Source organism: Podarcis raffonei, chromosome 5 (genome assembly GCF_027172205.1).
Source record: "Podarcis raffonei isolate rPodRaf1 chromosome 5, rPodRaf1.pri, whole genome shotgun sequence".
Taxonomy (NCBI): Eukaryota; Metazoa; Chordata; class Lepidosauria; order Squamata; family Lacertidae; genus Podarcis; species Podarcis raffonei.
The window spans coordinates 35,668,149-35,682,362 of NC_070606.1; the positions used below are offsets into that span (position 1 = coordinate 35,668,149).

Here is a 14,214-nt window from a genome sequence, read left to right on the forward strand (position 1 = left end):
TTTGTTTCTAATGAGCCGCCACCTTCACGGAATTGAATAGAATTTAAGAATACAAGAGCAGCTCCTCTGGATTAGATCGAAAGCCTATTAAGTCCTGCAACCCGTTTCTTGTGGTGGTGGACAACAAGATTCCTCTGAGAAACCCAGAGACAATTCTTAAAGAAAATAACCCTCAGCTGTAGTTGTAGCCCAGCAATTTGGGGGAAGAGCTGTGGCTTAATAAAGCATCTGCTTTACATGCAGAAAATCCAAGATCTTCCCAAATTCTGGTGAGCTACTGCCAGGACATGTAGGCAATACTGAGCCAGATAGACCAATGGTATGACTCAGTGTAAGGCAGCATCCTACGTTTGAATGACATTCAGTGGCATACTACCTTTGAACGTGGTGATACCATATAGCCACTATGACGTGGTCATTGATGGACCTAAACTCCATGTATTTGTCTACTCCTCCTTTTAAAGCCATCTAACTTTGTCATATTCTTGTGGCAGTGACCTTCATACACTAATCAGAGAATATTCATTTACATCAAGGGAGCTCTGACACCCACAATAAAATATGTAAGTTTGACATCATTGATTTTAAGGGACATAAGCAAGATGATGATGATGATTAATGGTTTCGGGACTACATCCTCTATATGAAACTTGAATAATGTGTGAGGGAAGAAAGCATTGACGTAAGCTATTAAAGGAGACTTCAAGCATGTCCTTTATTTATTTATTTTTCTACAAAGCCTAATAGGTTTCCCATAATCTACAATGAGTTTCTCCACTTAGCTTCATGTATATAATTAATTGAGTGTTGGAAATGGATACGCTGTCTGCAAAATCAGATTCTCCAGGGTCACAATACAACTAAGTACATATTCCACTATAAATAGCATGAATGCAGTCACACTCAGCTGCACGACATTGTTGAAATCTCTGGTACGCAGTGGATTAACTTTGAGTCCCAGAAGTTTAGAGTTATATATGCACTCTCCTGCTACTTCAAGGACATTGTCAGTAGTAAAAGAAAAGCATATTAAGCTGCTGTCATAAGAATAAAAAATAATTACCAAATGATTAAAGACTAATTTTGGATTAATTCTACCTATTTATTTTGATTATGATTAAGTTCCAATTGCAAAATGTTTGTACTGAATAGTTCAAATAAAATGTGAGTAATTATTTAGCGGCTTTCCTCAATGAATATCTGTCGAATGTGTCTAATTGGGTTCATTAATTTCCATCTTTCCCTATGGATTTATGCAGCATAATGGCTGGTTTATGTAACATGGAACCTTTCTTGTAAATGTGTCACAGAAGCTATTTAGTTCAAATTCCTAACAGCCCCCATCTGTTTATATCAGATACAGCCCCAGTGAAATTCCAGTGGGTTGTAAGTTAAATTAACAATGTATTTCCTTTGAAGCAGTGTTTTCTTACACTTCAATAAATAGAATACATTGTCAATTAACTTCTTGCAGCTATGTATGTATGTATGTATGTATGTAAACCCCCCCCCTTACACATTTATGGTCACAATAGAGCTTTAAAGTAAAATAATCTAGAACTTTTTGCCATACTCCATACTCCATGTATTCTCTCAATGTTACTATCTAATGTTTCACCCTCCATCCCTTTGAGTGTATTTCAATTTGAGGATTTCATTAAAAGGGTATGGGGATCATTTATAGATTGATTAAAGTGAAATAAGAGCACATCCAACATATTGTAATTTATATGAAAACTCTCATTTAGCAACCCAATAATTGCTTCATATTGATGTAGGAATTAAGATAAAGAAATGCTAATTATTCTGTTGTTGTTGTTTTTTTAAAAAATCACATCTCCAGGAAGCTTGGAACTGCTGAATTTTTCTGTTGTGAACTGCCCTGGGACCTTTGGATTAAGGGTAGTAAAAAATTTTAACAACAACTACAACAACAGTGAAAGAATGACAGTATTGGGGATCTGTGAGACCAGATAGGAGTTATCCTTGTTAGTCATTTCAAATCCCAGAGTCCTTTTACTAGAACTGTGGTCACTGCCAAACATATCAACTGTAACTTAATTTGTGTATCTTATGCCAATACCGGATTAGTAAAGTGCCCCCCAATGTAGGAAGGGGGTACTCTTGGGGGTACTCTGTCACGAGGTCCAAGTGCTTTTGTGTGGCAAGGCGTGTCTTTTACCAGCTATGGCTGGTTCATCAGTTACAGCCATTCCTGGATCAGAATAACATTCCACTGTAGTGCATGCTTCCCTTGAGGATGGCCCGGAAACTGTGCCATAGTCTTTGGCAAAACCGCTGCCATGGACCAGTAAAGCACAAAAAGGAAGTCTTGTTTAAGGCTGCTTATTTCTTTGCAGTACTACGTGAAGGTGTGGCTGTTTGAGTATCTGAATCTACGATGTGCACAGTGAGGTTTGGGTACTAATTCCTCATGTTTGGATAAGTGAATTTTTCATATAAAGAGCATTTGGCTAGCGGGACCTAAGTGTATACAGTATTGTGTTAAAAGTCATCCTGTGATCACTTGTATGATGAAGGGCAATACACACAACTTCAATAAGGATCAGTTTGAGATAACTGGTATCATAGGGTAAAAAATGGCACACTTACTCTCTGTCGATGACAAGACATGTTACGGCTTCAGCAGCGATAACATTGGCTGTCCGAACATCTTCCCTGAAAGGACAATAATATGCATTTTACACAATTTGCCAACAGTCTCTACAGTAAAGTAAACAAATGAGAATTATGTTTTAGTGATTTATTATATTTTAAACCATTAAAAAATAATGTCTTGTTTTGTTTTAAATCTTGAGGCTCTTTAGAAATGCTTCCAAAACAACATTATCATAAGAAGTCATTTTCTCAGCAGATAGGTTACTCAGTCATTTCTATGCCTTTTTACAAATTCATTTATCTTGATTATGGGTCTCTCTGACTTTGCGGTTCAGTATGAGAGAAATGAGCAACTAATTCAGCACCAAGGGCCACGTAAGAAGCATGAATATTTAACTGAGTGTTATTATCATTATCTGCATGTCATTTTTAAAGATGCCAAAAAAGTTCTTCAGAAGATCACATCCCAAACTAGATGAGATTGCTGCAGAACTGCGGCTTTAAAAGCAGGCCTGTTCTGGATTAAAATCTATTTTATTTATTTATTTATTTAGACTATTTAAAGGCCACTTTTACAAGTTGAAATCACTCAATACCACATGCAAAATAGCAGGTAAAATACAATTCTTATGATAATAAAATATAATACATTACAAAACTTCCCATAAACCCAATTACTAAAACCAGTGATAACAAATACACATTCAGCCCTAAAGCAAAACGCAGCATTTTTTAAAGACCACTAAAGAACTAAAATGCAGCATCACAGAGAATCACACCTACACATGCCAGTGAAAATAATTAATTGGGTCTTCAAGGCTTTTCAGAGGAAACGAAATGCAGCAGCTTTGCTGGTAGTGAACTTCAAAGTCATGGGGCAACCACAGAGAAAGCCCTCACCTTTGTACCTGACAACAGGCAGTTGAGTTGCAATTTAAATAGTCAAATGTACTAAGCCTCCCCTTCTGCTTGGGTTCCCCCCTACAGCTTTTAGTAGACCACCTTCTGGTAGTGGACTGTCAGTTTGTGTGTGTGTGTGTGCATGTGTGTGTGTGTGAGAGAGAGAGAGAGGGGGGGGAGGGAGGGAGGGAGGGAGAGATGGGTTGCAGGGACAAAAGCAGTTGGCAGGGGCCCATTTACAGACCTCCAGTCTGCCACAGTCATGTAGTTTTGGGCCTTTATACCATCATTATTTTGAGCCAGTACTGGTATTTACCATATAGCCCACAGCCAGGGATAATGGGAGTTTTAATCCAGTGAAATCTGAAGAGTCATAGGTCCCTCACCCCTCAATATATACATATTGCAAACTCAGGAGGCAATACATAAGGTGCTAAAACTTCAGCAGGGCCTCTGAGGGTGGGAGTCACAATGGCCCAATGAAGATTGAGCATGATCAGTGGCAATAGAATATACAGTGACTATTAAAGGAGGCGGGGGAACTGAATGGAACAGTCCTCTGGAAAAGAAAATGTCACACTACAACATTTCACTGTAGCTGCCACTTGTTATCCTCACATTTGGATTTTATATTGTACCTGCAACACCATCTCTGTAATGCTGTTTGAAGGCCATTTGCAATATTGCACTGATAGCTTATCAACACTTTCCATAGAAGCACTGCTCAATCAAAAGGGGTTTTAGTACAAAAGAACTCTGTTCTCTTACTGATAAAAATGATACTTTTCTATGATATACAAGTATACAAATTGACTCTCAACTTTATAAATCAAAATCTGATATGAAGTTGGCAGTGTAATATGGCTTTTTAAAAAGGTATGTATTTAATAAAATTATGGTATCAGCAAACCTGCAGTAACACATCAATCCTGATCCACTGCTTTCAAAGTTTTAGCTAATTGCAGAATACTCCATTTCTTCATTGCATTGTGTATGCATCTTTAATGCTGGCTTTTGGTTACCGTCATTGATGACACTATATGATTTTTAGTGCCGAAGCACAATGTGCAAAACACAGAATTTACACATGCCTTCTTTTTCTTTTTTTAAAGTGCATTTCAGTACTGGCTGTGAAGGCAGGGGTAGATCAGGAAGAAACAAATGTTACTTAATGTTTTCTTTAACGTAAAGAGTCACACACAATGAAAACAGTAACGTAACAGAGCTTACTACAGTTTATTTTAGAAACTGAGCTCAAACTTTTAGAAAACTAGCAAAAAAGAGCCAAGTTTAATTACAATTTAGGAATACTAACCCAATTACATTAAGTTACATATCTGTCTGTCTATGGTGCTTAATATACCTCTAAGTTAATAACAGTTTGTTTACGTCAGTAGATTAAGATGTGAGAAATGATTCCAATTCCAAACATGCAGCAAGTTATTAATACTCCTTTCTATTAGTCTAATCCAAATGTTCATTATAATGCAGTACACAGTAGACAATCACACTGCCAACCCCGCTCCCCCCCCCAACCCACCAGCATAAAATCATTATGAAAATACAATCTGGTGAGCACTGACTCGCAGGTTTGTTCAACTTCTAGGCTGTATTCTTCATCACTACTTCCAGAGAGATAACCCTCATTCTCAGAGTCACTTTCACTGTCAGAGTAGCCCATAGTTAAGAGCTTGCAGTTACCATTTTCCTCCTTGGGAAAACTACTGTTCCCTTCTATCCAACGACCCTACCTTGGGCTCTGGCACAGCTCAGGAATTTTACAGACCTTCCAGCTTAAAACCTTTTAGGCTTGGAAAAGGTCACAGCTGCTCTGGGAAGTATCTCCTGCAAGCAGGATGCAAAATATAAGAAGAGCATATTGCTGAGCCACAAAGCAGCACAAAGTTCATCTACTTGAAGGCACCTCCTCTCATCATCCACACTCTCTTAACAGCTCTGCTGCACTGAGATCTTCTGCCGCCAACAGATGTAGTGGCAAATGCTTTATACTAGCACACACTTAAACATGACACCTGTTAACCCACATAAGGGATCAAGCTAATCTGCATGCCAAAACTTTTTTTTATTCTTATTTTCTTGTCTAGCTCAGCAGTTTCCTACAGTTCCTTGTGAAGAACACATTCTGTTCTTCAGTATCAAAATGAAGCTGCTTGCTAAAATCAAAATAAAACCCTTAAAGGTGGGTGGGGAGGAGCTTTATTCGGTTAATGATTCCTAGAATTGGTTCAAGATGCATAATAGTTTTATGACAGTGCTACTCATAAGTAAAACCCATTGATTGCAATAGAACCTAAGTGTGAATAAGACTGCAGCCCCAAACAGGCCACCAGAGCATATGACTAGTACTTGAAATACACCACGTGTTATTCTGGAGAAGAATAAATTTTCATGAATATTCATGCTAATAGTAATAATAAAAATAATAGTCCATAAATATACTGTAATTCAGATATATTTATCTCTTTCTAGTTATTTCAATACATGTGTTAAGTGTTATTTGTAGGTTGCGGGTAAATGCAAACTTTCTGCTGTTGTATTCATTAACATCTGATTGTGAAAATCACCTGATAAATGAAAAATGAAGGATAAGAACTATTATTTGAAAAATTGAGGTTTAAATTATTGGTCATTTGATTGTACTTCAAATGAGAAATGCAGAATATATGTTTTTAAAAATGAATGTCAGACACAGGTGTCATGTTTTACTGGGATCTCCACAAAGTACTATTACATCTGATTTCAGTATGGAAATCCTGCCTACAATCTCATGTACAGTTAAATGGGTTTAATCCTGTGTTGGATTGTGGCCAAAGTGTTTTACAATTCTTCTCTATCTTCCCTTTGAGGTAGGATGAGTGATAATGACTTGTTCCAGGCTGCCCAGATAGTGTCATGACAATTTCAACATTAATCTCCTATGTCAAATGCTATCCACTTCACCACACTGCCTCCAGGCAAATATGAATGAGAAATACATGTCTCCCACCAAAACCTATTGAAATAAATCCCTGTAGTTCCAAGTGTATGCCATTTCAAAAAAGGAGACAAGAGGTTCCTGGTTGAGGTTCCACATTTGACAGAATATCTCATGCCACTGTAAATTGAAGGGCGAAGAAGAATGCAAGCATTTATTTATTTTTAAAGGAAACAAACAGGAGTCTGTACCATGGCATAATTTCTATAAATGCAGGATTTTGACAGGGAAACCAGAACCTGCTAAACCTCTTTTGGCCAAGCTGCTATGAAAGCATTCCAAGAACTGGCCGTCATAATAAAAGACAGTTGTCTGCAGTGGCTACAAACTGCAAAAGCTGAGGATCTCATTGCTCAGTATCAAATGGAAGAGAAGTTGTGAAGGAAATGGATTTAAAATTCATTATGCTTGAGTATATAATTTATGGCACCATATGCCATGTTTCCTAAATATTTTTTATTAATTGCCACTGAAACCCTGCTAAGTGTAGCTTTTCAAATGAACCCCTGATTAATACAGTCAAGCTATAGTTTTCTGCTGTACACAATCTGTGCTAAGCAGGTGGCTATGCTGAACTGACAGTATTAATTTTTTTCTTAATTCACCAAAGAAGATTCAGATTACAGAGCAGGCAGAAGAAAATTATATCAGCAGTGTGTAATTCATAGCCATCACTGAGTCCTGGAGATTAGATGCTTCTGAAATGTCCCCTTTATCATGATTTAGTCATGCACTTCTTTCTGATTTCTGTTAGCAGGTTCACGCTGTGAGATTCTTTTCTTTTACTCCCTTGCTAGCACCACAGAAGTTCCGGTGCCAAGAAGTATTATTCGCCTTTGCTTTATGTGTTCTACTGTGGCTGCATCCTCTTGTGACTGGCATCTCCCCCCACCAATCCAGTACACCTCTGTCTATGCCCGTGCATGTGTATGATCTTGGCATGCATAAGTTTGGGAACAACTTGGAGCACCACCCTTAGACTATAATTCAGGGGTAGGGAACCCTTTTCAGCCTGAGGGCTGCATTTCATCAGAGGCAACATTATGGGGGCCAAATGCCAGGGACAAGTGTGGCAATGGATGCAATTCTTGTCTCTGTACAGTAGGCTGAAGTCCAACCATGAAAAATTCCACCGTTTCTACACATGCATCTATCTATCTATATCTATCTATCTATCATCTATCTATCTATCTATCTATCTAGCTATCTATCTATCTATCTATCATCTATCATCTCCATCCAGACAAGCAAAAGCAAACAAAAGAACTGGAGGAGGATGTGGAGCAGAACCAGCAAGGGGTCTGAAAAGTGGGTGTGTGGCCTGATGAGAATCTCAGCGTTCACACAGAGAAGTCTAGAGGGCAACCAATGACCCCCTCCCCTGGGCCTGAGTTTCCCCATGGCCCACTCAAGTCCCCCACGCTATATCCCATTCTGTTCTGAAGGGTGCCCCAATCTTCAGAAGCAGTCTTTGGGGTTTCATACGGTCACTGGGCAGGGGTGATCAGTGAAGATCAGTCTCTAGCCTTGCATGAGTCAAACCATGCTCTTGGGTATGAGCCAAAGTAATCCCCCCAGCCCAGGAATCATCGTTAATGTTTTATATTCATAAAACTCAAAGAAATTAACTTTTTTCGTTGTGAAAAATGTGTTATAAATACTTCTAAAGTCTCCTTTTTGCTGGAGGGCAACAAGAGTGGAACACAAGGAATAATTAAACCTCACAAAGGTAACAGAGTAGAGTTGAGAACACCCACTCATCCCTAGTAATGCCGAGAGGTCATAGAATGGACCTCTAGGGGTTTTGGTTGAGGGATATAAACTTAATCTCTGGCATTTTAAAACATGTTTTTGCCACTGGGATAACTGTAGCTTCAAAATTGTAAGATATACTGTCAAAGGATTTTTATATTTGTTTAGAAGAAAGCTTCCAGCTTTTGTGTTGAAAGGATGCTTCACCACCACCATCATCATCATCACAATGCCACCTGCCTTCTACGACAGTGGTTGAGGAAGAAGGGAGGCATGAGTATTGGTTTGTTTGTACACTCCAATCACAGCTAAAAGTAACACAGCAATATCTTATAATTTCGAATCTAAAACAGTGCCAATGGCAAAAACATATTTTATGTTACCAGATATTAGCTTTAAGAAAATAAACTCTAAAATGAATTTTTACCGACACTCCTTTTGAAGTATCATAAATATTTTATGCAAAGCTGCGCTCTGTAATCTTAAAAAGTCCATCCAAACTACGGAGCTGACTTGAAAAGAAATTAACTACTCTCTAGCTCCAGTGGGGGGTGACATTAGTTCGACCTACAGGAAATTATGTTGCTGGGCATATGATAGGAGTGTTAAGAGAGCAATTAGGGCTGTCATCCACCATATTCCCAGAAGGATAGGGATGGATTTTCATTTCTGTGTTTTACACAGATAATGCCTTGCTGTTGAATGTAACTCTTCTCTAAATCGAATCTTAAAATCAAAAAGCAGGCTTATCAAAGTTTGTACAGTGGTATCTCGGGTTAAGTACTTAATTCATTCCGGAGGTCCGTTCTTAACCTGAAACTGTTCTTAACCTGAAACACCACTTTAGCTAATGGGGCCTCCTGCTGCCGCCGCGCCACCGGAGCACGATTTCTGTTCTCATCCTGAAGCAAAGTTAACCTGAGGTAATATTTCTGGGTTAGCGGAGTCTGTAACCTGAAGCATATGTAACCTGAAACATATGTAACCCGAGGTACCACTTTACTTTTCTTTTTATGCTGGGAAATCCATCCCTGAGCTTTCGTTCTGACTTCTAACCAATGCATTAATTACATTTTTTGTCAACTTTATGGAAATTAGGTATATGTTCATTTGCATATAATAAAATACAGCTAGAACACAGGTCGAGGTTTGGTATTTAGCAAACTCTGAGGAGCCACAATTGGCTATTGACATGGTGTCAGAATGCTTTGCCTTCGTGACCTTGCCTTCCCTCACCTCTTCAAGCTTGCAAAACGTGTTCTTACTGATTCTGCTGTTAACACTTGCTTTCTGGCTTGCTGTTATGTATGTGTCACAGCTTTAGCCTGCATACAGTGAGGGATGGGAAAAGATGAAAGACAGGGTATAAATTTGACTTCTGAAACACTTGAATAAGCATGTTGGACCATTCTCCTGAAGGATTTCAAAACTTCAAGATGAAGGATGGAGCCATCCATTCTGTTTCTTGGAAAGCGTATTGATATTTATAATTCTGTTTCACAACAGAGCAACACAGCTATTCTGTTAGATGATGGCAAATTCTAAAAACAGATCACCTCCATATGCAATGTGTTGAGATGGTAAGGGAATCTCAGAACCAGTTATAAGATGCCAGTTACTTCCTCCAAGAAACTGGGAAGAATTTGTTGGTTGAATATCTGTTATGACTATTTTATGAGCTAGCTTGCACTTACTTTCTGTAAAAGCCCAAAAGAAAGACCTACTTTAGGGAGGACAAAGTGTAGGGTAATGGGGGGGGGATGCACCCCATGTGCTACCCTCTCCACTCCCAACTTTTGTGTACTTAACACTTATGTCTGCGCAGAGTTTCAACGCAGGTTCAGCTAAGAACATTTTGAAGGCTCCCTATAACTGGGATCTGTATTATCAGTGTTCTAAATCACAAGAAGGTTTCTACATGTTTAGACAAAGCCACTTAGGGCCCAGCCACACTTTTGTTTGTCAAGTCACAGGCCTGAGAAGTTTTGTGTTTGGCCCGCTGTTTTCCCCATGAAAACCCACTGTTTACTGCTGAATTGGAACAAATGTCAATTTGCAGAAAACCTGATAGATGTCTGTGGCCTATTTAATGTTCAAACAATGTGTGTGTGTTCCTTTTGGCCTTGTCCTGCAAAAAGTTGTATTCAAACGGCCATATGATCATATCTCTTTCATATAGCTTCTTAGAGCCACGAAGCACGTTTACATACAGGTGAGGTTTGCACATACAGTATTTGACTTATTAGTTGCAAAACTAGTTATTTAGTTCTGACCATGTTGGCTGAAACGTGCTTGGTTATGCTTAAGGCTGTTACCTTTATTTGTTCAGTTTGTTTTAATTCTTGTATATTTTTATGGAAGTTCATGAGCCATACTAATCAATTTTGAAAATTTTTGCTTTGGACGTTATTAGAGAAATAGTTTTCAATTGGTATTAGATGTTATTAAAATATCTTTAATATACTATAGACACTCCATCCATTTATATTTCCCCATCACATACAGGGAAGTCCCACACAATGCAACAACACTTAGAAAGTATGGCAAGTGTTCTTATGCTACTATATTCAAAATGTGTCTCCTTGCATTTCAAATCATTCTAGAAATCCTTAGATTTCCCAGGGAGTTTTCAGAGCAATAATGGAACATGGCATTTATACTGAACACTGAAAGTGCCCTTCCTATCGCAAAAATTATTGTGTGTCTAAGAATATAGCAGTAGGTACAGTTAATTTTATTCCCAATAAGAAGTAAGCTCTGAATAATTGATTAATTAGATGCATTAATTTACCATAAACTGCAGATTAATTTAGCAAAGTTCCACACTTAAAGAAATAAACAAGATTACAGTCTTCTTATTCCCTTCTCATTTCACACAAATTTCCTAAGTGCAATATGTGATTAACCATATTTACATAAGGCAAAGGGATTCTTTAGGTCATTAACATCATGTAACTACCAAACAGGGAAAGCAAGCACAGAGGAAAATGAGACTACCTCCACAAATGTCAGATTTCATTAGAATGATATACAGCAACTGTCAGATAGCCACGTGCTCTGAATTTCACTCGTTTATTTTGCAATTCGCTTGGTTGTATTTAAAATCCAAGGATTTATTTTCAACTAAATGATGTATGAATTTTTTTTACAATTTTGACACAAATCTTTAAAATTACTAACATTGGTAACTAAGAGATCAAGATCAAATATGAAAAAGGGCCGACTGCTAGGAACTCCTAAGTGACATATTATTTGGTTGAACAACATAAACAACCCAGGCCTGTGACCCACAAGGTTATAATCCCAGACTGCAGAGTAGGATGGCTTGATTTAAGCAGACCTTTCTAAACATAGTGTGTTTTTATTTCACTGTCCGATGCCCTTTTGCTTCCCTTCGCTGCTGCTTCTCAATACCATTTAACTTCTTTTTTGCCCTCATGGCACTCAGCGTATTACTGCTGCCTGATTTGATTGGTTGGAAGCTAATGGGATTTGCTTAGGGATATTAGTGATGTCATCACGTCAGACAGTGTTATGACATCATCAATGAAAATAAAGGTCTCCACAGCCAATCAAATCAAACAGCAGAGAAGACAAACAAGGCCAATGCAGGCAAAAGAGGAGAAAAATGCCACATACAGTGCATTTTGTCAACAGCAAACAGCTCTAACCCACTTAATCCATGTGATGACACAAAGTGGCTGCCTTCTGCACACGTGACCCATTTGAACAGGAAATCATGTGTGCAACTTATGGTCTCGTGTGCAGTTCCATCTCAGCTCAGTTAGCCAGGGCACCCCATCCAGGGTACTTTGGTGTGTGTGTTTTTAAAAAAAGCTACATAATGATGTGAGGAGCACTGGGGGTTGAACTCAGTCCCTCCTGCCCCTTTCCCCTAACAAACAGCTTCTTAAGGTTGTTAATAAAATACCTGTGAAGCCCTGAATGATCTGCAGAGCAACATTGGATCAGATCACTTTTTATGAGGCACTCAGAAAAGTTTTCTGTTTGGTTTCCACGACAGTAAAAGGTTTGACAGACAGCTATCATAGTAGCATAGGAAGGTTCAGGTTGGAGGGAAAGCATTCATGTAGAATGAATAAATAAAATTTTAACAGTGCTGAAAATATATAGAAATGTATGCTCTTCTTTGTTACCACTTGTGCATAGCATGTTATCTGTTTTAAAGCATTATAATTGCAAAGTTTTGACAGTTATATTCTCTTGCTTCGCAGTGAGGATTCTTCAATAGATTCCCATGACACCTGCTCTGTAAATCAAGTACAGCTCCAAGGAACAGAGAACAGCAACATTTCACTTCACTACTCTAGTTTTTGTTTAATTCACGATCTCACTGTTTGTAGGCAGCAAACAACTTGGTTGCATTTTTAAGCAGACTGATTTATTAGATGAACAGTTTTTCAGAGAATATGTTTCACAGTCCATATATATATATATAGAGAGAGAGAGAGAGAGAGAGAGTGTTATCATTTGTTACCTTCTTGATTTCATTATTAGTATTTGGGAGAAGTGATAAATCAGAAATCTAGATTAAAATAAAGTTGACAAAATTAAGAAGTGCCAGAGAAGTAGGATACATTTAATTTAATAGAACTAGACAACAAACACCACACAGGTGGAAAAGGGAATATGTGGCCCTCCATATGTTTTTGGATTATGACTATCATTATTCCTGATTATTGGTCATACTGGCTGAGGTTGATGGAGGTTTGAGTCTAACAACATCTAGAGGGGCAGAGGTTTCTCATCCCTGACATGCAGGCAGTGCTGGATTTATGTATAAGCAAACAAGCTATAGCTTAGGGCCCCACTCTCTTGCCCCTCCCCCAAATTTAAATTCTTCTTATTTGTATTTCAGTTCAACAATTACTTTGATAAAATACATATTTTTTATGTGCAAATGGCTTTAGATACCTATTAGGTCCATTAATTACTATATAGCATATATTCAACACAAAAAACAGCAACAATTTGTTGTTGACAAAGGACAGCTGGACATATAAAGGGCCCTATTACCTTCAGTAGCTTAGGGCCTCATCAAATCTAAACCCGGCCCTGCATGCAGGGTTGCAATAATTGTACTACAAGTGAGATCTATACAAAATTATTTCAGACAGAATGCTCAGTCTTGATTGGGGTTGCTTTGTCTCTTTAGGGCAGGCATGGCCAAACATGGCCCTCCAGATGTTTTGGGACTACAGTTCCCATGATCCCTGACCACTGGTCCTGTTAGCTAGGGATCATGGGAGTTGAAGTCCCAAAACTTCTGGAGGGCCAAGTTTGGCCATGCCTGCTTTAGGGTTTTTGTTTTAGTGATTCACTGTAATTCCACAAAACTTGGGTTTCCACTGAACAAGCTGATGCCTCCCCTCTTATTTCCCATGTTTTGACACTGGTTCTACTGGCAGTCACTACTCGAGTTTGCTATTAGAGCAGGCATGTCCAACTCCTAAGAGACTGCGATCTACTCCCAGTATAAAAAACTGGCAGTGGTCTACCCATTGTCATTGGAGAGAGGAGGAGTGTGTGTGGGGGGGGTGGATTGCCCAGAGTTGTTGAGCTATCTTTTTTTAGGAGGGAAGTGCCCAGAGTTGTTGAACTTTTTTGGGGAGGATTGCACAGAGATTTAAAGCATTTTGCACACGATAAGGATCCCACAATCTACCAGGATCAGCCAGGAATCTACCAGTAGATTGCGATCTACTGGTTGGACATCCCTGTATTAGAGGAAGGGCCAAGAAAGGTTAATGAGATGGAAAGAGAGAGAGAGAGGAAGAGATGCATCTGTCTAGCTTAGAAAAAGAGAAGATAGGGAAGACACAAAATATAAGGTTATCATTGTTCACATCCACAATATACATTTAAAGCACATGGTTTCCTCCAATGAATACCGAGAATACCTCTCAGAGCTACAATTCCTAGAACCC

At 38.6% G+C, this 14,214-nt stretch overlaps 1 protein-coding gene across 5 annotated transcripts in view; it reads right to left on the reverse strand.

The window, feature by feature from the left end:
* PRKG1 (protein kinase cGMP-dependent 1) overlaps nt 1–14,214 on the reverse strand; it is a 583,893-nt gene that overhangs the window by 80,146 nt on the left and 489,533 nt on the right. For all 5 annotated transcript variants that reach the window (XM_053388611.1, XM_053388609.1, XM_053388608.1 and 2 more), the window contains one exon: nt 2,614–2,679. In XM_053388611.1, the coding sequence (XP_053244586.1) occupies nt 2,614–2,679 (66 nt within the window). The remainder of the gene's footprint in view (nt 1–2,613; nt 2,680–14,214) is intronic.